At 55.3% G+C, this 21,339-nt stretch overlaps 1 protein-coding gene across 4 annotated transcripts in view; it reads right to left on the bottom strand.

The window, feature by feature from the left end:
- Window positions 1–10,845: 10,845 nt before the first annotated feature.
- Window positions 10,846–21,339, bottom strand: part of LRRK1 (leucine rich repeat kinase 1) — an 81,333-nt gene continuing 70,839 nt past the window's right edge. For all 4 annotated transcript variants that reach the window (XM_075431790.1, XM_075431792.1, XM_075431791.1 and 1 more), the window contains 4 exons: window positions 20,739–20,855; window positions 14,945–15,780; window positions 14,262–14,363; window positions 10,846–12,272 (listed from right to left, as the gene is read on the bottom strand). In XM_075431790.1, coding sequence (XP_075287905.1) covers window positions 12,095–12,272; window positions 14,262–14,363; window positions 14,945–15,780; window positions 20,739–20,855 — 1,233 coding nt within the window. In that variant the 3' untranslated portion in view covers window positions 10,846–12,094. The remainder of the gene's footprint in view (window positions 12,273–14,261; window positions 14,364–14,944; window positions 15,781–20,738; window positions 20,856–21,339) is intronic.

Raw genomic sequence — 21,339 nt, 5'->3', positions numbered from 1 at the left:
TGCAATCGGAGCTCCTCATGTCGTCTGCCTCAGTCCGTATCTCTTCATCCAGCGTAGGCACGGCCGCCAAGGTGCAGCGGTGCGGGGAAGCGAGTCCAGGTAGAAGGATCTCCCTCTTACAAAGGGTTTGGACCTCTCTGTTGTGTTTTGGCCCAAAATAAACTTCATGCTACGTACCTTGGCTCTGGGGAAAGGGAAAACGAATTTGTCCATCAGACTCTGGTGTGCGCTGCCGTTGCTGCCCACGCCAGTGGGGCAGCCGGTCGCCTCGGACAGAGAGCTTTGACTTTTTCCTCGTGAAAAGATTAAAAGTGCTTGTGCTGTCTGAAAACGTCCATAACAATACATGGAGAAGGCATATGATCACACGGCTGAATAATTGAGTAAGGTTTTGTGTATTCAAAGCACAGTAAAAATAATTACTAAGTGTGTGGAGCACTTACTGCTAATAGCTCTGCCAGCTTTGTCACAGCTGTTCAGTATTGGTGTGAGGTGCTTTTTTGTGGTAAAAATTAAGTCCCAAAGTGAGAATCTCAGGGATTACAGAAACGGTTTCTTCGCACAAGGGAAAGAAAAGAAAAAAAGCCACTAGTACTGGTGGCTGCAGAAAGGAGCCTGAAGGATGTGAAGCCAAAAGCACTGCACCAAAAGAAAGGGGGAGAAACCCCTGTACTTGTACTTATTTATTATCAACGTTGATGATGATGTAGGGCTTTTTCAGCCCGTAACAGCCAGCAGAAGCAGAGTGCGTGTGAGTGGAAGAAGCCATTCAATGAAAAGCACCTGTCTGGTGTTGGGGTTTTTTTGTTCGGTTGCTGCAGTTCTGGTTCAGTTACCAGATCTGCCCAAGCTGCATGAAACGCGAGTTTTACACCGAGCTTGGAGTCAGCTCTTGGGGCCTCACATCTTCACTGACCACATATTTTATGGGCTCGCAGCTTAAAGGTAATCTATTTTAAAGTTAAATTGCGAATTATAACCGTCTATGATAAAGTCTAACCCTTATAAAACCCCTTTTATACTAAAATAAGCCATATTTTCTGCTGCAAGCTGCGAGGAGCTTGACCAGGTGGAAGTCATCGGCTGGCAGGCGCTAGCCTGGCCTCTGACATAAATCCCTTCCGGGGCTGGGGCGTTCCGCTCGCGGTTTGGTTCGGAGGAGGCGGCTCCATGCCGAGCAGCCCGTCGGTGCTGGAGAACCCGGGCGGGTTTCCCTGCAGCCCGTTGAGAAAAAAGCAGGTGTGAGCAAATGAGATGGGGTCATCCTGACATCGAAGAACGCGGTGACCAGGAGTCGTTTGCTGAGGTTTGCCACATATTGAGAAGCGTCTCTTCTTCCTTAAAACAATTAAAAATGCCAGGCTCTTCTTTCCCTCGCTGCTCCGGCGTGTGTACCCCGTGTCAGACGTGGGCTTCCCCCGAGCAGAGCCCAGCTGGGTTTGAACCCACCTTGGGGCACCCACGGGTGCCAGCTCTGTCCGCGCAGAGAGCGAACTGGTGAGTCGAACTCGGAAACACTTCAGCATTCCCTTTTCCCGTGGTCATAGGGGGTTTCTGACCCACGTCGGCTCCGCTCGCGCTGGGCAGGCTCGGGGGACTCATGGGGCTTGGGGGGCCCTGGTGTCTGCTGAGCTGGGGGGTGATGGACAGGAGGGGGCCCCTGGAGCAGAGCCTAGAGCCGGCCTGGGTCCTTCCTGCTGCTCGGTGCATGGGTGGGGTGGGGTGGGGAGCAGAGCCGGGCTGGGGGGACAACGGCCGCAGTCGCCGGCGAGCCTGGAGCCAGGGCGGCTGGAGGCTGCGCTTGGGCCCTTGCGCAGCGTCCGTCGGTCGCTGGAGTTCGATCGCGCGTGAAACCTCGGGAGAGGTGGCGGCAGCGGGAGCTGGGTTTGTCACGGCGGTTTCCTGAAAGCTCTTCCCTCCCAGCAGCTCGTTCCTTTGCGTGGGGATCCGGGACGGCGAGGAGAGGCAAAGGACGCGGGGAAGCGCGGGTCCGGCAACGGCGGCTCAGGGCTCTCAGTGACCATCGTGCTCGGTGCGACCCCTTACAGGTTAAATAGTTATGTGTGACTTCGCAGCGTCAGAGGCCGGGGAAGGGTTTCAAGCTCTGGTCCTTCAGGCACAGTGTTGGGGTTTTATTGCCCTGAAAAATCAGCGACCGGCTCCAGCCTCCGCGCAGCTTCCCGGAACCCGGCTGCACGGCTCCTTTCGGGCACCATCGGCAAGGACGTCCTGCTGACCCCAGCCCTGCTTCGGCCAAGCTGCTGCTGACGCTCTGCCTTCACACTGCAGATGATTCGCCCGAGTCGTTTCGCATCGATACTTGCTGAAAACCCTCCGCTCGCGCAGCCAGCCCCGCTCGGGAGCTTTCTGGAAAGAAAACCTTACAGCAGCGTTCAAACCGGTGAGCAGGTGGGTGCCGTGGCAGGGGCAGAGGCTTCCAGGTCCCCCCCTCGCCCCAGGACGTGCTGGGGTCTGGGCTGGGGGACAAGACCCGCGCTGGGACCTCTTTCGAGCAGGTGGGTTCATACACAGCGCTGCGCTTGCTCAGTGTGCGTTACGGCACCCACCGGAGCAAATTCAGGGGTTTTTTTGGTCCTGACCCGGTCTGACGGCCCTCTGCTCCGCGGGGCACGGGCCGCCTTCCAGGCTCCCCCGCCCAGGCACGTGGAGCTGCCGCACAGCCCCATCCCGCCATGTTTCCTTCCCCGACTCTTTTACGGGATTTCACCTGGCTGTCGTTGCCCAAAGCGCGTTTATTCCCCATGTCCGAACTGCTGCCGATGCTTTCCCAGGTGCAAGAAACCCGGCCGCGTCCTTTCCAAGCTCCAAAACCCATCTCCCGGCTCCTCCAGCCCAGGAATCTCCACCACCTTCTAAATCACATTTATGAGCGGGGTGAAAAAAATTGAATTAACATCAAAAAAATAACAGACCGAATACTGGGCTGGTTGTATTTGCTTTCACACTTTAATTCAATAAAAATCTCGACTTTAATTGACCTGAATCAGCTCCAACGTTTCCAGCGCGCTGGGCTCGTGGAGATCGGGGGTCCCCACGGTGCAGCTGAGGGTGCCGGGAGGACTCTGCCCAGATCTTGCCGTCCCTCCCGCCCACAGCTTCTTCAGAAACGGAAGAGAAGAAGGTAACAGCACCTTTGTGTTTTATGGACTTTTCAAGGAGCAGGCTCATACAAAGGGCACAGTTTAAAGTAATTCCGTGCTAGAAAAACTTCCAAAGCAAAGGCGCGGCGACGCGGGGCAGAGGGCGGCTGTTTGCTTCGCCGGCGTCAGCTCCGCAGGCAGCGCTTCGGGGAGGGAAGGTGGAGCTGGTGGGGCAGGGCCACGATGGCCCCGGGGAACCCACGGCCAGGAACCGCTCTGTGGGGGTTCCCCCGCTGCTGATCGCCTGCCCCGGTGAGCGCGGCTCCGTCTCCATCCCAATCCCCACCTTCCTCCCAGTGCCCATCCTCATCCTTATCCCAACCCCACTCCTGGCTTCATCTTCATCCCACTCCCCATCCCCATCTCCATCCCTGGCCCCAACCCCATCCCTGGCCTCATCTCCCTCCTCCTCCCAACACCCATCCTCATCCCATCCCCATCCCACAGAATCACAGAATCACAGAATCACAGAATAGTAGGGGTTGGAAGGGACCTCTGTGGGTCATCTAGTCCAACCCCCCTGCCCAAGCAGGGTCACCCAGAGCAGGCTGCACAGGATCTTGTCCAGGCGGGTCTTGAATATCTCCAGAGAAGGAGACTCCACAACCTCCCTGGGCAGCCTGTTCCAGGGCTCCGTCACCCTCAGAGGGAAGAAGTTCCTCCTCATGTTCAGACGGAACTTCCTGTGCCTCAGTTTGTGCCCAAACAGTTTGTCCCGCTCTCCCCCGGGCTGCCGCCTCCCCTCCTCCCCACGCGGCGCAGGGATTCGTGTCCAAATGCAGTCGGTGAAGAGGAGCCTCGCTGGGCAGGGCTGTGTTTTTAAAAATTGATTTTTTTTTTTATTGCTTTTTCTCCAGGCAGCTGTGAGCCGTGTCAGGAGCCTGTGCCAGAGCTGCAGGGCCTTTGGGGTCAGGGTTCCCTTTGGGGTTATTCTGGGTGGCAGGAGGGTGGTGGGGGTGGCAGCGATGCTCGGGCACATCCAGGGCCTGGCCCCGCTCCCCACCGCGCCTCTCCCGGGGGCTTTCTCCACTCCCGGGTTCTGCTGAAGCTCTCGGGGTGGTTCCTGGGCACTGAGCTGGTTTTCACATCACTGGTTTCCCCGCGGGCTGTGGTGTGGTGGGGCCGACTGATGGCTGCTGCCTCCGCAGACAGCAGAACCCGGGCAGAGACAGAGCTGGGCACGGGTTGCACAAGGAGACCAGGCAGCTTTTTTTTTTTTCATTTTAAATTGGCGCAGTTTTAAAGCGCTGTCCTCGCGTGGAGCCCCGCTCGCTGTAGCCCTAGAGGGTGGCCATCAGCACCGCGGAAATCAGAGGAAAACCAGCTCTTCCAGAGGTCGGACCAACACATCCCTGGAGGAAGGTTTATGATGGAATCACGGAATGGTTTGGGTTGGAAGGGACCTGATAGACCACCTTGTCCCAGTCCCCCTGCCATGGGCAGGGACCCCTTCCACCAGCCCAGGGTGCTCAGAGCCCTGTCCAACTTGGCCTTGAACCCTGCCAGGGAGGGGGCAGCCACAGCTTCTCTGGGTAGCCAGGGCCAGGGCCTCACCTCCCTTGAAGAATGTCTTCCTTATGTTCCTGAATCTCCCCCTTTTCAGCTTGAAGCCGTTACCCCTTGTCCTGTCACTCCATGTCTGTAAAAATGTCCCTCTCCAGCTCTCTTGTAGACCCCCTTCCAGTACTGGCAGCTGCTCTAAGGGCTGCCCAGAGCCTTCTCATCTCCAGGCTGAACAGCCCCAGCTCTCCCAGCCTTTCCTCACAGCAGAGGGGTTCCAGCCCTCGGATCATTGCTGGGGCCTCCTCTGGCCCCGCTCCAACAGCTCCAGGTCTGTCCTGTGCTGAGGGCTCCAGAGCTGGATGCAGAACACCCGGGGGGGTTCTCACCAGAGTGGGGCAGAAGGGCAGAATCCCCTCCCTCGCCTGCTGGCCACGCTGCTGGGGACGCAGCCCAGGGTACGGTTGGCCTTCTGGGCTGTGAGCACACACTGCTGGCTCATGTTGAGCTTCTCATCAACCAACACCCCCAAGTCCTTCTCGATCCATTCTCCACCCAGTCTGTATCTGTGCTTGGAATTGCCCCGACCCATGTGCAGGACCTTGCCCTTGGCCTTGCTGAACTTCGAGGTTCACACGGGCCTGGCCTCTCCAGCCTGTCCAGTCCCTCTGGATGGCATCCATTCCCTCCAGCTTGTTGACCGCACCACACAGCTTGCTGACATCGGCAAACTTGCTGACCGTGCACTCAATCCCACTGCCCATGTCACTGACAAAGATGTCAAACAGCGCCAGTCCCAGTACTGACCCCTGAGGAACGCCACTCGTCACTGGTCTCCACTTGGACATTGAGCCACTGACCGCAACTCCTTGAGTGTGCCCATCCAGCCAATTCCTCATCCACGGAGTGGTTTGTCCATCAAATCCTTGTCTCTCCAGTTCAGAGACAAGGATGTCATGCAGGACAGTGTCAAGCACTTTGCTCAAGTCCAGGCAGATGACATCAGTCACTCTCCCCTTCACCAGCACAGTAACCCCGTTGTAGAAGGCTCTCAGATTTGTCAGGCTGTTAGTGAAGCCATGTTGGCTGTCACCAGTCACCTCCTTATTTTCCATGTGCCTTAGCGTAATTTCCAGGAGGATCTGCTCCATGATCTTGCCAGGCGCAGAGCTGAGACCAACCGGCCTCTACTTCCCCAGCTCTGCCTTTTCTCCCCATTTAAAAATGGGGGTCATGTTTCCCCTTTTCCAGCCAGTGGGAACTTCACCAGACTGCCACGGCTGCTCAGATACGCTGGACAGTGGCTTAGCAACTGCATCCGTCAGTTCCCTCAGGACCAGCGGACGCACCTCAGCAGGTCCCACAGACTGGTGCACCTTCAGGTTCCTTAATGGTCTCGAACCTGATCTTCTCCTACGGCGGGCAGTTCTTCATTCTCCCAGTCCCTGCCTTTGCCGTCTGTGGCTCGGGCGGTGTGGCTGGAGCACTTGCTGCTGAAGACTGAGGCAAAAAATTCATTGAGTAGCTCATCCTTCTCCCTATCTCAGGTAACCAGGGCTCCCGTTTCCTGCTGGAGAGGGCCCACAGTTTCTCTAGTCTTCCTTCCTCACATACCTGTAGAAGTTTTTCTTGTTGCCCTTGTCATCCTTGGCCAGATTTAATTCCATCAGGGATTTAGCTTTCCTAACCGGCTCCTCGGCTGCTCGGACAACGTCTCTGTTTTCCTCTGTATTCCTCCTGGGCCACCTGTCCTTGCTTCCACCCTCTGTAGGCTTCCTTTTTGTGCTCAACTTTGTCCAGGAGCTCCCTGTTCATCCATGCTGGCCTGCTGGCCTGACTTCCTCTCACAGGATCACAGAGCGTTCACGGTTGGAAGGGACCTCTGTGGGTCACCCAGCCCAACCCCCTGCTGAAGCAGGGTCACCCAGAGCACGCTGCACAGGACCATGTCCAGGCAGGGTTTGAATATCTCCAGAGAAGGAGACTCCACAGCCCCTCTGGGCAGCCTGGGCCAGGGCTCCGTCACCCTCAGAGGGAAGAAGTTCTTCCTCATGTTCAGCTGGAGCTTCCTCTGCTCCAGTTTGTGCCCGTTGCCCCTTGTCCTGTTGCTGGGCACCACTGGAAAGAGTCTGGCCCCATCCTCCTGACACCCACCCTGCAGATATTTAGAGGCATTTATTAGGTCCTCTCCGTCGGGATGCATTGTTCCTGAGCTTGGAGGAGGGGATCCTGGAATACTGACCGGCTTTCCCGGGCTCCTCCAGGGAAGCGTCTTCCCGGGGACACCGGCGCTGGGCTGGGAGGGAGCGGGACCAGGCTGTGTAAACCTGGCGGAGCCCTTTGGGAACGGAGCATTCCTAGGGGTTCTGTAGGGTTTTTTTTTTAAAATCTTGGTGTCGTTTTGTTGGGCGTTGGCGATGAAGAGCAGCCAGCCTTGGCTGGCAGAGCAGCAGCCTTCTCCTGGGCCACGGTGCCGGTGCAGCCACCGAAGCCCGACGGAGCTGCCCATCCCACCGCCACAGGGCTGGGGTCAGCCGAGGACAGGCTGGCAGCCCGAAATAACCACAATATTTCCTGTCCTTTAAAGTCTGCTTAAAGAAAACTAATTTCCTCTGGCCTTTTGGTAGCAGAATACAAAGCAGCCAGCACTGCCCCTTTCCCCACCTCCCTTGGAAAAAAAAATCACCTTATTTTTTTTCCTTACGCTGAAGCCGAGCCCTTGGTGCAGTGCGGGATGGGGGGATGCCCACCTGCCCCCGCGCTTGTCACTGGGTGACAGAGGTGGGCTTTGCTCTAATATATTAAATTGTGCCATATTTTTCTGCACGTTGAGTGTAAGAGAGAAGGGAAAAAAGCATTTGAATCACCCAGCCCTCGGAAAAAAGCAGAGAGCTGCCTGGGCTGTCGGGCAGGGGCGAGCGCAGGGGGTTTTAATGCTCGTGCTGGTCAGCAGGATCGAAGGGGAGCGGGACCCGGCCTGGGCAGGCACTGCAGAGGAGCTGCAGCAGAGCCGGTTTCTTCAAAGGACGGGGAATTAAAGTCCTGCTTTTAGCTTCTAATCACAAAACACGGCTGGGATCGCCGCCCTTCCCGCCCCGCCGCCTGATGCCCGGCCGGCTCTGGCAGAGCTGCGGCAGCCCCAGGGATGCTGCGGGGCTGGGAGCTGTCGGTGCGACCGGGGCAGCACCGCGCGGGGCACCTATTTGCTGCCAAGGTTATTTTACCCAGCCAGGACCGGAGAAACTTTTAATACCGCCCTTTCCATGGCTTTCTTCGCATCTGGTGGATCAGCCGGAGGGATGCGCCCGGCGCTGAGACCCACGGGTGTAATCCTGTCATCGTCCCGGTCCCTGAGCAGCAGGACGGGACCATGGTGCCGGGCTGCCCCGGGTGCTGTCGCAGGCGTTTGGGCAGGGCAGAACCAGCAACGGGGCAAAGAACCGGCCCTTCCTTCATTTTTTTTTTTTTTAGAATTAGCTTTAAAGCTGCCGTGTTTCCCTGCACGCGGAGCTGGTTGGTGGTGGAGAGCCCTGGGCTGGCAGCGCCGGGTCCCCAGAACGCCCTGAGCGAGCACCAGCACGCGGGGCCTCGGGGATGGGGTGCGCCCAGCAGTTTGCACCCACAGTGTGCCTGGCCCCCAAAAACCGTGCAGGCTGTGCCCCGAGCCGCCCCGGGAGCCAGCTACGGCAGCTACGGCAGTCGTTCTCCATCCCAGGGCCCAGCCCTCCATCCTGCTCACTGCCCCGCTGCCAGCAAAGAAACAGCCAAAATTAGGCATAGTAATCAGTGTCCAGATGGTAATTATTTTTATTTCGTTTGAAGCAGGTGAAGGGCAGGTTTCGGGGAGCCCCAGGGGTGCAGCGTGCGGCTCCCCACTCGCTGGAGGAAGCCAGGCAAGGGGTGGAAGCCGGGGGGCTTGGGCAGCTGCTGCTGAGCGGGGGTCCGGCGCGGACGGCTCAATTAATCCCGGCAGCGGCGGGTCCTGTGCGTCTCAATAATTAACGGCCCCAGCACTCGCCTCCCTCCCGCGCCGGTTAATCTCATGTGGGAGCATCCGTTTCCCTCCTGCGCTGAGCCCTCTCCGCCTGCTCCCGCTGCTCCGAGGCGGGCTGGGGGAACCTGACGCTGACAAAACACACCTAAAGCTGTCTTCTCGCCTCAGCCGGCCGAAGGAACAAGTCCCCCCCCTCCAGGCCTCTGCTCGGGCTTATTTTTAGAAGCTGAAATAAAATAGTGAGGACTGTGATATACGCTGCTATCCCGGCCCAAGCGCTGGTAACGGGAATTCCACCCCCCGGGCCTGGGGCTCCGGCAGCCCCTCGCTCCTGGGCATCTGGGGCTTGGCCCTGTCCCTGTCCCCAGGGGTGGGTGACAGACGCCCCGCACCGTACCGGCCGTCAGTCGGGCCGGGAGCAGAACAGGCTTCGCTGGTGGGGGCTGGGAACAAGCCTTGAAATGTCACTCAAACTGTTTGAACTGGTGGGTGGTTTCTTTATTTTGTTTCTAATTTCTGTTTCTTTTTGCCCGTGGGGATTTATTCCCGCAGCACGTGCGTCGCTGACTTAATGGAGCCTTGTGCTAACGAGGTTTCAGGTTTGCTGAAGTGGGGGGATTTGTCCCGATTCCAGGGCAGCGGAGTCCAGGCTCGGTCACTTTCAAAACTGGCCCCGGCCCCCTCCCACCCCCCCCAATTCCCAGGACAGGCTCGCTCCCGTCCCTGCGGCAGGGACCTCCTGTGCCACCACGCAGCAATGTCTGCTTCTCTCCCCCCCGCCATCCCCGACTGTCCCAACACGGCTGGCGAGGGCCCAGCGGGGTTTTCGGGGCTGTGTGCGGTAACAAAGCCCCTTCTGTGGCAGGGCCGCGGCCGGTGCCCACCGATGGGTTGGGAAAGGCTCCGGCCGAGCCCGTGGGCGCTGGGGAGAAACACGGTGCTGGGGCCGTTCTGCTCCAGAGAGAAGGGAAGGGACAGCTGTGGCTGCTCCAGGCAGTGTTTTCTCACAGAAAACCTGCAAGGCTGAATGAGAGCAGACGCCGTTTCACCGGCTCTGTCGGGGCTTCAAGGACCACGAGGCAGCACGTGCGCGCAGAAGGGGTCTGGCACCCGGAGAAGGCGACGCGCGATGGTTACAGCCCAGCCCCGGCGCTGGGTGCGTGCAGGCAGGCGCAGGCTTGGGGCCCTGCAGCAGGACAGGAGGGAGGGGACGGTTTTGGGGAAAGGCCATTCCTGAGCCTTGGCCCAGCAGCAGCTACGTCCCAGCCACGAGAAAGCGAAGGGGATCCTGGGATGCATTAGGAGCAGTGTGGCCAGCAGGGCAAGGGAGGTTCTCCTTCCCCTCTACACTGCCCTGGTGAGGCCCCATCTGCAGTGCTGTGTCCAGTGCTGGGCTCCCCAGTTCAAGAAAGATGAGGAACTACTGGAGAGAGTCCAGCGGAGGGCTACGAGGATGGTGAGGGGACTGGAGCATCTCTCCTATGAGGAGAGGCTGAGGGAGCTGGGCTTGTTCAGCCTGGAGAAGAGAAGGCTGGGAGGGGACCTTAGAAATGCCTCTAAATATCTGCAGGGTGGGGGTCAGGAGGACGGGGCCAGGCTCTTTTCAGTGGTGCCCGCGACAGGACAAGGGGCAACGGGCACAAACTGGAGCAGAGGAAGCTCCAGCTGAACCCGAGGAAGAACTTCTTCCCTCTGAGGGTGACGGAGCCCTGGCCCAGGCTGCCCAGGGAGGCTGTGGAGTCTCCTTCTCTGGAGATATTCCAGACCTGCCTGGACGCGGTGCTGTGCAGCCTGCTCTGGGTGACCCTGCTTGGGCAGGGGGTTGGACTGGGTGACCCACAGAGGTCCCTTCCAACCCCTGCCATGCTGGGATCCTGTGATTCTGAGTCAGGCGAAGCTCTGGGGGCAGCTGTGAAAACGCCTGTCAAACCGCAGCGGCTGTGAAGGGCTGAGCCACCGCTGCCCCATCTCCGAGACACGAGGCAGGGGAGCGGGTCCTGGCATGGGAGAACGAGCCCAGGCGCAGCCGTGCACAGAGACAGGTACGGCCGGTAAGGAGAGGGACTGCGCTTGTAAACCCGACTCCAGCCACGCTCCTCAGCGGGACACGCGCTTTGACCAGATGCCGCAAACCCCAAACACCCCGCAGCAGGCACAGGCAAGGGCTGCCTACAAACAACGCCGTGTCACTGTGGGGAGAGATCTGTTTATTTTAAGATACACTCTGTTTCTGAAGAAGGGTATTTTAGCAGCCTGCAACAGAAATGTGAACCAGAGGGTTAACCTGCCCGTTCGGCCTTGGCCAGCCTTGCCGATGCTCACACAAGTGTCTTGGAATAGGAAAAAAAAAAGGTCCAAAATTCAAACTGTACACCTTTTTACAGGGTGTTGAGCTGGGTTCACTTTTTACACTGCTGTACACGCTTGGGATAACGAAATGCAATTGTATTCAGAGCCAATACATCATCCCAGGCCACTAACGAAGACAAAATAAAAGCGGTGGTGAGCGGAAGCTGCACAGATACACAGGCAAACGAAGCTTCTTGTGTTCCCGATATCCCAGAGCGTGTTTATGAAGGGAAAGCGGCGAGGAGCAAAGCCTTCCTGGTTGTGGGGCTCCCTTCTCCTGCACCGGGACTGATCTGTCGACCCCAGCGGCTTCGCTGTGTGTCAGCCCTGTTCACAGCTGACTTTGCGACAGCGCAAACAAGCAGCTCGCTTGCTCACTGAGCCTGCGCAGTAACACCGGCAGCGCGTTCCGGCGCTCTCACAGTAACCGGTACCACAACAGCTTTTAGGAAGCAGAAACGCAGCGGCCAGCCAACGCTCGCTGCCGGGTCGCACGCCTGGACGTCCCCGCGCAGCAGTCGCGACAGGGCCTGCACCTGAAGCGGCCTCTAGCACACTGGCAGGGACACGGGTGGCAGCCCCGCAGCGCCAGGCTCCCAGCAGCCGCGCTTCCCACTGTCCCGCTCCGCCAGCCAGCGGGCAGCGGGCACTGCGACGTGCTCAGGCTCCCGGGAAAGCACCCGCCGAAGGGACAGAGGTCTCCCGGCTGGCAATATACACCGTAAAAGCAGCAGCCGGGGCATGCTGAAGGGAAGGAATTTAAAACGGGGAAGAAGAAACTGGAAATAGGCATGAGCAGAACTGCAGCCACCTCCACCTTCTGCTCTTGACTGCGGCAAGGGAGCGTGCAACAGAGCAGAGACAGCCCAGCTCCCGGGCTCGGCCCTGCCCTGCTCACATCGGTTTCTTCAGTCCCCGACGGGGCTCTGGCCACGGGAACCCCGCAGTGCTCGTTAGCAGCAAACCAGAGGCACGGTCCCCCACGCACCCCTCGTGCCCTTGCTCTCCGGGGCCGCGTCTCCAAGCCCAGGTGTGCTCAGGGCAGGATGCTTCGCCTTCCGCCGAGCCTCGGTTCCCAGCACCACCAGCACTACCTTCTTTTTCGCATGCAGGTTTCCAGCCTTCCCAGCTCTTCATAGGCCTGGTAGAAAACGTCAAAGTCTCTGGCACTCCAGCCCCTCCAGACAGCCAGGCACCACTCCATGTTTTCGTTCTCGAAGCAGCACACAACGGTGTCCTTCGCGATGAGAGCAGCATCCACCAGCATCCTGGGAAAGGGAGAACAGAGCTGGGAAGGGCATTGCCGCGGCGAGTGGCTCCGCTAACGCAGCGCACCGCCGCTCAGCTGCGCGGCACTGACTCACAAGCTCCCCTTTCCAGCTCCCGAATCTCCTTTTATAAGCTGCAAATCCCCGAGAAGGGAGAACGTAACAAAAAGAGGGATCAGAAACTATGTCACGGCAAAAGCAAGCAGCTCAGTGACACGGGAAAAAGATTTCCAAAGGGATTCAGGTGCCTAAACACACAGGTGGGTGCTGAAGTCTGCCGTGACATCCGGAAGCTGCTGCTAATCTCCCCATTTGCTCAATCCATAGGCTCTTCTGCCTGCTGCCAGCCAGCGGTGTCAAAACCCCCCGCACCGCACCACAGCTAGCCGGCTGCCGAGAGGCCTCCGCAGCACGAAACGCGGTCTGGAAGCGGGACGGAGCCCAGCTCCGCCAGCTGAGGGTACGAGCCCCCGGTCCGGACCAGCAGGCACGGCCACGGCAACAGCTCGGGGACCCGCAGGCTCGTGCAGGAGGAGTCCTGCGTGATGGCACCGAGCTGCGTGCGCTTCCCTTCGTGGTCTCCGAGCGTGTTGCAGGATCACAGAATCACAGAATGGTCGGGGTTGGCAGGGACCTCTGTGGGTCATCTAGTCCAACCCCCTGCCGAAGCAGGGTCACCTACAGCAGGCAAACAACAGTGGTTAAAGCTGGCCCTGCAGGTACCCCAGAGGGAGGGGGCCAGGCAGGAGAGGACACTTTGGTCGCAGGAGAGGACACTTTTGCCCACACAGGGTTCAAGGACAGGAGTCCAGTCCTTGCTGGGCTCTTTCTACCACTCCAATGGCAGGCGGGGAGAGACCGGCCCTGAACTGTTTCCCCAGACAGGCCCCTGGATGGAGCACCGCCAACAAGAGCCATCCTTGGCAGCTGGTTTTTATCGCAAACCGCCCCTAAGCAGCCACCTCCCTTCCCTGCTCTGCTCCTGGAGGAGGCAGGCGCTCCCGGCGGGTCTCCATCCCGCCCGTCAAACAGGGCGAGCCAATGGCCACGGTGCCTGAAGCAGCCACGCCGCAGCGCTGCAAAGCAGGAGAGTCCGAGACGGCTGAGTCGCCCTGCCGTGACTCCCCACTTCACCTGGGTAAAGCAACACCAACTTCGGAGTACCTGCGAACAACGAAGAGCGTACTCCACTCCTGAGTAACTGATAAAGACACTTCAGTTCGCAAGTAGAGGGAACAACAGGAGCACTTTCATCTCTCCTTGTGTTTGCCCAGTGGTAATAAAGGAACATTTATAATCCTTAGCACTGCTTAACCTCCATTTGTTTGGACATAAATAGTACAATCCCAGACTAGTATTTAAGAGATCAGCAGGAACACCCTCCTCTCTCTAGCAGCTATTTATTTACTTGGACTCTCGCTCACCGTATGAAACATTTTAAATTAACGTATGTAACTGCTCTCCCCTGTGCTCCCCGAGCCTTCCCCCGGCCCGTCACTGCCGACAGCACAAAGGTGCTCATTTACAGCCAGAACGTCGACCTGATCCACGTGAATGCAGGCACAGACAAGCACCGCGCTCTGCATAAATACACCTCTTGTTCCTAACGCCGGGCCTGAGTCTGCTCCTCCGATCTTCTGCCAGGTGCCCTCACAGCACCGGGACTCGGCACCAGGCCGGATCAGACCGACATTTATCGCATGGTGCAAGGCGGTCCTGCCCATCTCGTTACAGGGGTACCTGATCTCCGTGGATTTTGGAGGCTGGACCATGGTCTTCCCCTTGCTATCTGCCATGCTCTAACAGCATGCAATGCCTCCATGTGCAACCAGTAACCACATCTCCTCCAGCTGGGAGCTTCTCAGGTGCTGCGGGATGCTGAGAGGATGCTCCTGAGAGCCCTCAGGGCCTGTGTAGCCACCCTCTGCCACCCAGTCCCCTTCTGCACACCAGAAACTGGTGTGATGGGCACTGCCCAGTCAGCCTCACCCATAGGGAGCCAGTTCCCCAGCCTTCAGCACAGCGATCACTCTGCCCCGCTGGGTGCCGGATTCCTTCTCCAGTCCGATAACGATGATATCCCCTCCTCTCCTAGAAGAGAAACAAGGGAGACATCACACGCACTCAGCAATGGGGACTGCTGACAGCTGAGGAAGATCTGTGCTGGATATCCATCCTCTCCACTGCAACCCCTCCCGTAGTGACACGACGCAGGGGCCACTGCAATGCTGCTGAGGGCCATCCCGAGTCCACTACAGCGAGAGCTCTCGTGACAGGCAGAATCAGATTCCTGGTGGTTTGCATCAGCTCAACAGGAGACAACAGAACTTGCCAGGGTTGTGTCTGAGCGAGGAAGCTGCCCGCTGTTCTTTGTTTCCTCAGTAGCCAGGGAAACGGGGCTTTGAGTCTTACCACCCACATTTCTCTTCTGTCGAAATCAATCCTGCAAGATCTTAGATGTGGCCGTTCTGCCCACCACCAGGTATCTTTAAAAAGGAGTAGAAAAATTGGTGTACTGTTGCACTGGGAACAAAATTTCTTAATGATAGCTTGATTTCCCGGATAGGTGAATCATAGTGGGAATGCAAAAATTCCTGAATCAGCCTGAGCTAATCTCACGCTCAGGCCAGGAGGGATTTTGACCAAGTTGCTCCGATAAATTACCCACTTACCTGGGGATCCATATCAGGTCTTTTACCGGCAGAATCTTGACAGCTTGGAGATGCTGCACATTGTCACCTGCAGGCACAGCATCGTGATCCAGGGAAGGCTTCAGCTCGTGAAATTTGTCGGACTCCTCAAAATCTGTGGAGAACGGCGCGCTGGAAGAGCTCATGGGTGAGCTGGGCAGGCTGGAGGGGCACCGGGTTATCCTGTTAGGAGGCGAGGAGGAGTAGGAAGACACAGAGCAATAATCTGTGAGTGAGTCCTGGTGGTTTAGTATCTGGGTGCCAACCTCTGGGCTGTAGATGATGCTCATGTCCGCCAGCGGGTTCCTCTCCATCTCTTTGTGGTTTATAGGTGCTGTAGCTGGGATGGCTGCCGAAGGCTGCTGGATCGTGAACATGTCTCGGAGGGGGCTGCAGTCTCCGCAGAAGTAGCGTGCGCAGAGCTGGTAGGTGGTAACGTGATACATCACCAGGAAGTTGCTTTTATCGTCCAGACACCACACCACCTCCTCCCCGTGACACTCGGAGTTGCAGGCGATGGATGTGATCACCGACGGCGGGCTGAAGGGCTCCAGCCTCCTGCTGATCTCCATTGTGGCGCAGTCTATGATGAGGATGCCAGGGCCGTTGCTGTACCAGACCTCGGCTCCACTGTTGGTGATCTCCATGGCCTTCACAGGGTATGGGTTCTGCCGGGGGTCGTCATCAGAAATGTTGAATTTGGACCTGTTTGCGGTGTGGGAGCACAGGTAGGAGCAGCTGTCCCCAGGGATGCCCTGGGATACTGAAAACACTGCTACAAGTCCATCCGACAAGCCAGCCAGCACCACGTATGAGTTCTGCAAGAAAGAGACAGCAGAATCTCCATCTGGATTCTTTACTTCTCGGCAATACAAGAGCTTTCAACCCCAGAGGCTTTGGCTGCCTCTCGCAATTCTGCAAGTACCCTAGTAACTTACCCCACACCACTCAGTGATAACAGCAGCATAAAAAGAAGCCATTACATAGAAGCTGCCGCAGAGCCATACTCCTCTCACCCAGTATTACCTCTCTTTATTGGCAAGGGAGGACAGACGGACCTGGCAGCCTGCCCTGAAGGTTAACAAATTCAAGCTGGAGTATGTTCAGAGACAGCCATCACGATCCTAGGAATCTAGCTGTAGAAACCCGGCTCGTTTCCAAAAGGAGTAAAGCTATTGCTATCAGTATAGGTAGGAGAAGAATGGAAGAAATGCAGTAAAAACGGAAAGAGAGGGAGACAACCCTCTCACAGACAAGAGCACACAGAGATCGCTCCATATCCAATGCCTGTGGCTTTAACAGCACTGCTCCTCCCAGGGACGTGCCCTGGATCTGGGAGCCCTGGCAGGTCAGAGACATCCCCGCGGAGGGCACAGAAGCAGCAGCACTTCAGCAAAGCGGCTGCCAAGCGCCACGAACAATTCGGCAGGTAGTTAAAAACCTGCCCCCAGATGTACAGACGTGTTGGCTGCACGGCTCCGGTACAGTGCTGTGTGGCACTGCTGCGATGGATACCGTCACGTCCCGTGGACGGGAGCCGGTGAGAAGGCCACGGCTGGCTGGGTCTCCGACTCCTCCGAGCGGTTCAAAATGCTGTTAAACAGACCGGGAAATGGAGCTCTCGGGAACAAAACTCCCCATGACCTTGAATCTGTAGCAGAAACTCCCCCATCTGTGAAGCAGATAAAACAATATCTACCTCAAAGGCCTTTCTATTTCCTCCCCGAGGAGCAATAAATTCTAAAAAAAGACCCTTTGCCCAGGGCTTTTTTGCTGTCGTTACAATCGTGCCGGGCTGAAGCACAGCAAAGTGAACAGAACCAGCCAGAGCACGGCCAGCTGAACCGACACAACCTCACCCCTCCGGGACGCCAGCGCTGGGACGGGGACTCGCCGTCACCCCTTGCTGCTCATGAATTAAGGGAAAGCCTGTGCCCTTCCTGGGATCCTGGCTGTGCCAGCCCTGGAAGATAGCTCCCAGGCTGCTTCAACATGTAGAGGCCAGAATCAGTATCTTGAATTGCTCCCAGGTATCATGGGGCAGATAGCATAGGGGTAAGTATTAGTTTAATTGATAGCACTGTTTGCAAGGCTCATTAAGAGTCTTGGACAAAAAGACACTATCTGCATACAAAGTATGAGTAAAACCATGAGTCTGCTGAGCCCGTATGACTAATCCAAATGACAGCAGAATTCTACTGTAATGGGAAAAACGAGGGAAGCAAGTGGAAAGTTGTGAAATGGGACTTGGACTTCAGCTCAGTCCAGTCCCAATTCTCTAACCACTAATTAAAAGAAACTCAAACGGCCTGCAGTGCTTGGTACCGTGTCCCCGCTGCCGTGTGGATCTGGTGCAAACACTCCTGGGTACGGGTTTGCCAGGGAGTTGCATCAATAGATTGGAACATGGCACGGTGCTTTGCACAAGCTGGGTCTTGGGTTACTTTTTCTTGGGAAAGGAGTTCAATTATTTAAAGCAGAACAAAACAAAGCAGAACAGCCCACATTTCTCTGGTGAAAAAGGTCCAACTTTTTCAGGCCAAAGGACTCCGCACAATAGGTATTTCTTACTAAAAATGGAAAATTTAAATTGAAATGAGAACGTCTGAAATTAACCATACAGTGGTAACCCCGAACTGCTCCTAGCGTGACATAGGACACTATTAAAAGTCTTCAGAGATCTCTATAATTTTGTCTCATTTGATTTGAAAATGTTGAATTATCCAAGCCTAGTCTTCATAAAAAATATTCTTATTTATTTGATTAGTGTCAGCTACTGCAGAACTGAATCCAGACTCCCTTTCGGGTTCCACAGGCCAAATTTCCCCAGCACTGAGCAACCGGCACCGTGACCAGGCAGAGCTGTGTCAGCGATCCCCACCCAGCTTTACCAGTAATACCGACTCTGCCAAATTCTGGCCTGTCTGGAATAGCACAATGGTGGAAGCAAATCTGGAAGATATTTTATGCTTTGGGGCATTTATTACTCACTGCCTTGGCTATCAGGACCTGTTTCTATCCAGCCACTGCTGCTATCTCTCTGTTTGAGAAACGAGCAACTCAAATGTTGAGAAATGCCGTCAACCTGCCACCCCTCACCTGACCCAGATGAGGGAGTAACCCATTTCACAGAAGACCACGGCAAAGGCCGCTCACCCATGGGTGCCAGCGACTCACCAGACTTCAATAGGTGCCGGCGCAACTGGGCAGTGAGGCAAAACTCTGCAAATCAGGGTATTACAACAGCGACCAAAGGCAGGCAACGCAGCAGCCTCCAGAAACCTTAAGTAACTTTCTCAGAATTCATTTTCAACATTTGGGCTCCACAAAGAGCCAACAAAAACACACAGCAACAAAACTGCATTTGAAGTCTCCGTCCTGCCAGCAGCCCCGCTGTGCCAGCGAGGAAGGGCTCTGAGCGGGGCTGTGACGGTATGCGATGTGCAGGAGATGAGCTGGCTCCAGACGTCCTGTCCTCGCAGCTAAGGACAGTGCAGGGCTCCGAGCCACCAGGACGGCTGCTGTGAGCAGGTTAAAACAAAAAAAATACATCCCCTGAGACCACGGCCTCGGTCACCTCCTCCTCTCTTCCCCGCAGGCTCTGGCACTGCTGGCAGCGAACGCAGTGGCAGGCTGCAGCCTTTAAATGCAGCTTTTGTTTTCGTATGTTCCAGGTTTTTGCAAGAGGCCAGAGGCTTGCACCCATTCACATTTCTCTCTCCCTCAACATCTCTTTACAAGAATGCTGCAAACCAATTCAGAAAGCATCTTGTTTTGCTCTTTTTAACCTGCTCGTTTGCCTTTTTTTTTTTCTTAAATTTGCCAAAAATTTTATTGTTTGCCAAAAACAATGACACTGGTGACAGAGAGCATGCAAAAAAAAAAAAAAAAGCTTAAATTGTACAAGACTTTTCCTTGGCGGGCGAGTTTTGGATTCTGGGCTCCTCTCTGCTGCTTTTAAATTTCCATGATGCTTCCTTTGGATGAGAAATGAAGTTTTGGAAAGTATTTCTTTTGGATCAGCCTTCCCAAGGCAGTTGTAAAGAATTCCCCTTCCCAGCAACATCCCTCGGCAATTCTCTGACTGCTAGTTACCTCACATCTCATCAGCTAAAGGCTTTCTTCCCAGGGAAATGCGAGCAATTCTCTTCTCCACTGGATAATAATGACTGTGTGATAACTCTGATACGGCTCGCTGCGCCGTACAGCGAGTTTGACAAGTGTAAGCTTTCCACTCAGCTTTGCTGGAAGAACTGGCTGTTTCGAAAAACGGTTTCGTTTCTTGCCAGCCTGGTCTGCACATCCCTGTGGCTGCTGCTCTGGCTATTTCACTGCCAAACTCATTCATAGAAAGGAGAGAGGAAAAAGTTAAGTCCAATAAACTAAGAAGGAGTGCGCCGAAGGGATGTGGATTTCTGGAAGGTTGGGTAGGGTCGGGGGAGGAAGGGAGGTGTCTAGACTCAATATTACTATTGTAGGGCCTGGCATGATTTATGACATTTTACAGGCAAGCCACAAACTGAAAATAGAAACCAGGAGACATAAAGCCACTCGTAACCCCTGAGGAATGGCTTTGCAAGCTGTATGACAGTGGAAAAGCTGAAAGTGAAAGACTCGTTCGACTGTCCTGGACAAAACCTCCGGCAGCACGAAAAAAAATTTTGCCCTACACACCAGAAATGAAACTCCATGGCAGAGAATGGCTGCAGGTCTGTGAGCCAAAGGAAGCCGACAGATGCAGCCTCCCGGCAGGTGAAATTCATCCCTGTGCCAGCTTTACATCTTTGCCCTACTTTAGGCCTACTTACACCATGTTTGGAAGTGAAGCAGTACACCTTACACTAACCATCCGCCTCGGATTCAGTTTGCAGCGATGCAGCAGTCCGAGCAAACGAGCCAGAAATGGACAATAACGCAGAACGGGCCTGTGGTATAAAACAGCTCCACCGTCACTCTGAGAGCTGCTCCACATTAAGCTCTTAGACACATACCAGTCTGCTGGCATCTGCAAAAACTACACAGCTATCAATAATGTTGGAACATAATTATATGTTTTTCCTCGAGGTGGCTGTAAGCAAACCGGAGGTAATTTAGTCCGAAAACAGTTTTTATACATCTCCCAAGACTTGCCCGCAATAGGCAGTCATGTCAGACTTCTCTTGCCAGCAACTGGATGTTAGCAATCCCAGAACTAGACAGATAGTATATAACTTTTGTTATTACCCATAAGAGGCAGTTCTTGGACTGCCTGCCTAAGTGTTTTCATTCAAAACCAGAAAGAAGTGTGGCTGAGCCTAGATAATACTTACAGATGATTGTGCACACAAATGGCAGCATGCACACGCACCAGGAAAAGAGGGGGTACCAGAACTAGGATATACCCAAGCCCTGCATTACCAGCTAACAAATCTCTCTTCTAATTATTGTTTCATGCCCCCTCTACTTTGCTTGATCAGCCTAAACCCCGTCTTGCAGTGACGTGGAAACACAGCTGGAAAACCTCCTTGCAGAGGAATTTGATCTATTTTGACTCTTTTCCCAGCAGGCTCGGAAGTGCCAGCTTTGGTCCCCTGACTCAGGTTCTTGCCCACACCTCTGTCTTCTGGCAGAGGCACAAAGACCTGGAAACCTTCTCCTCGCACTGCCAAAATGTTCCTGGGCATCGCAACGTCCTTCAACACTAGCTAGTGACAAGCCGCGCAAACTCCAGCAGCTTGGCCCGGCAGCAGACAGCTTCACCTCCCTAATGTCCCTTTTCTTCCAGGTTCCTCCTTACCTTTTTGACAACAGGCATTACTAGAAAGCAGCTCACAGTAGCAGGAGTGTCCAAACCCTTCTGCGGAGTCTTCAGAGGACACATGCCCTGCAAACCATACACAGAAATCTTCTGGTCCTGTGAAAGAGCACATAAAATTCTATAAATTTCAATCGTCTTCCATGCTTCTCATATTTTGATACCTGAACAACATCAAAATGGTTTCAAAACCAGTTTTTACTTGTGCTTTTCGATATCCAAAGCATGGATTTCTCTTTGTTTTCCCTAGAGAGCATTTGCCCTGTCTGTGGGTAGAAAGCAGGTACTGCCTTCCCTAGAATCAGCTGTGCGCAATATATGCACTACCCAAAAGCCACCAAAATCACCACTATAGGTGTTTTACCACCACATCTAAAAGCAGTGTTCAACAACCCTGACCCTGCACAAATCCCAAACATGTCAGGACAATTGAAACACGTTGTATGTTATTTTGCATTACTCTCTCAATTCAAGGAAAGCTGGTATTACGTTGTATGTGGGATTACACCTGCTTTACACCTCATAAATCTACTAAACTGACATAGAGCACCCAGTTCAGGGAATAGCAACACATTTCATTTTG

The sequence above is a fragment of the Opisthocomus hoazin genome, chromosome 10, assembly GCF_030867145.1.
Source record: "Opisthocomus hoazin isolate bOpiHoa1 chromosome 10, bOpiHoa1.hap1, whole genome shotgun sequence".
NCBI classification, from domain to species: Eukaryota; Metazoa; Chordata; class Aves; order Opisthocomiformes; family Opisthocomidae; genus Opisthocomus; species Opisthocomus hoazin.
The sequence above is the reverse complement of the archived record's forward strand: the minus strand, read 5'-3'. Positions and strand labels throughout refer to the sequence as shown.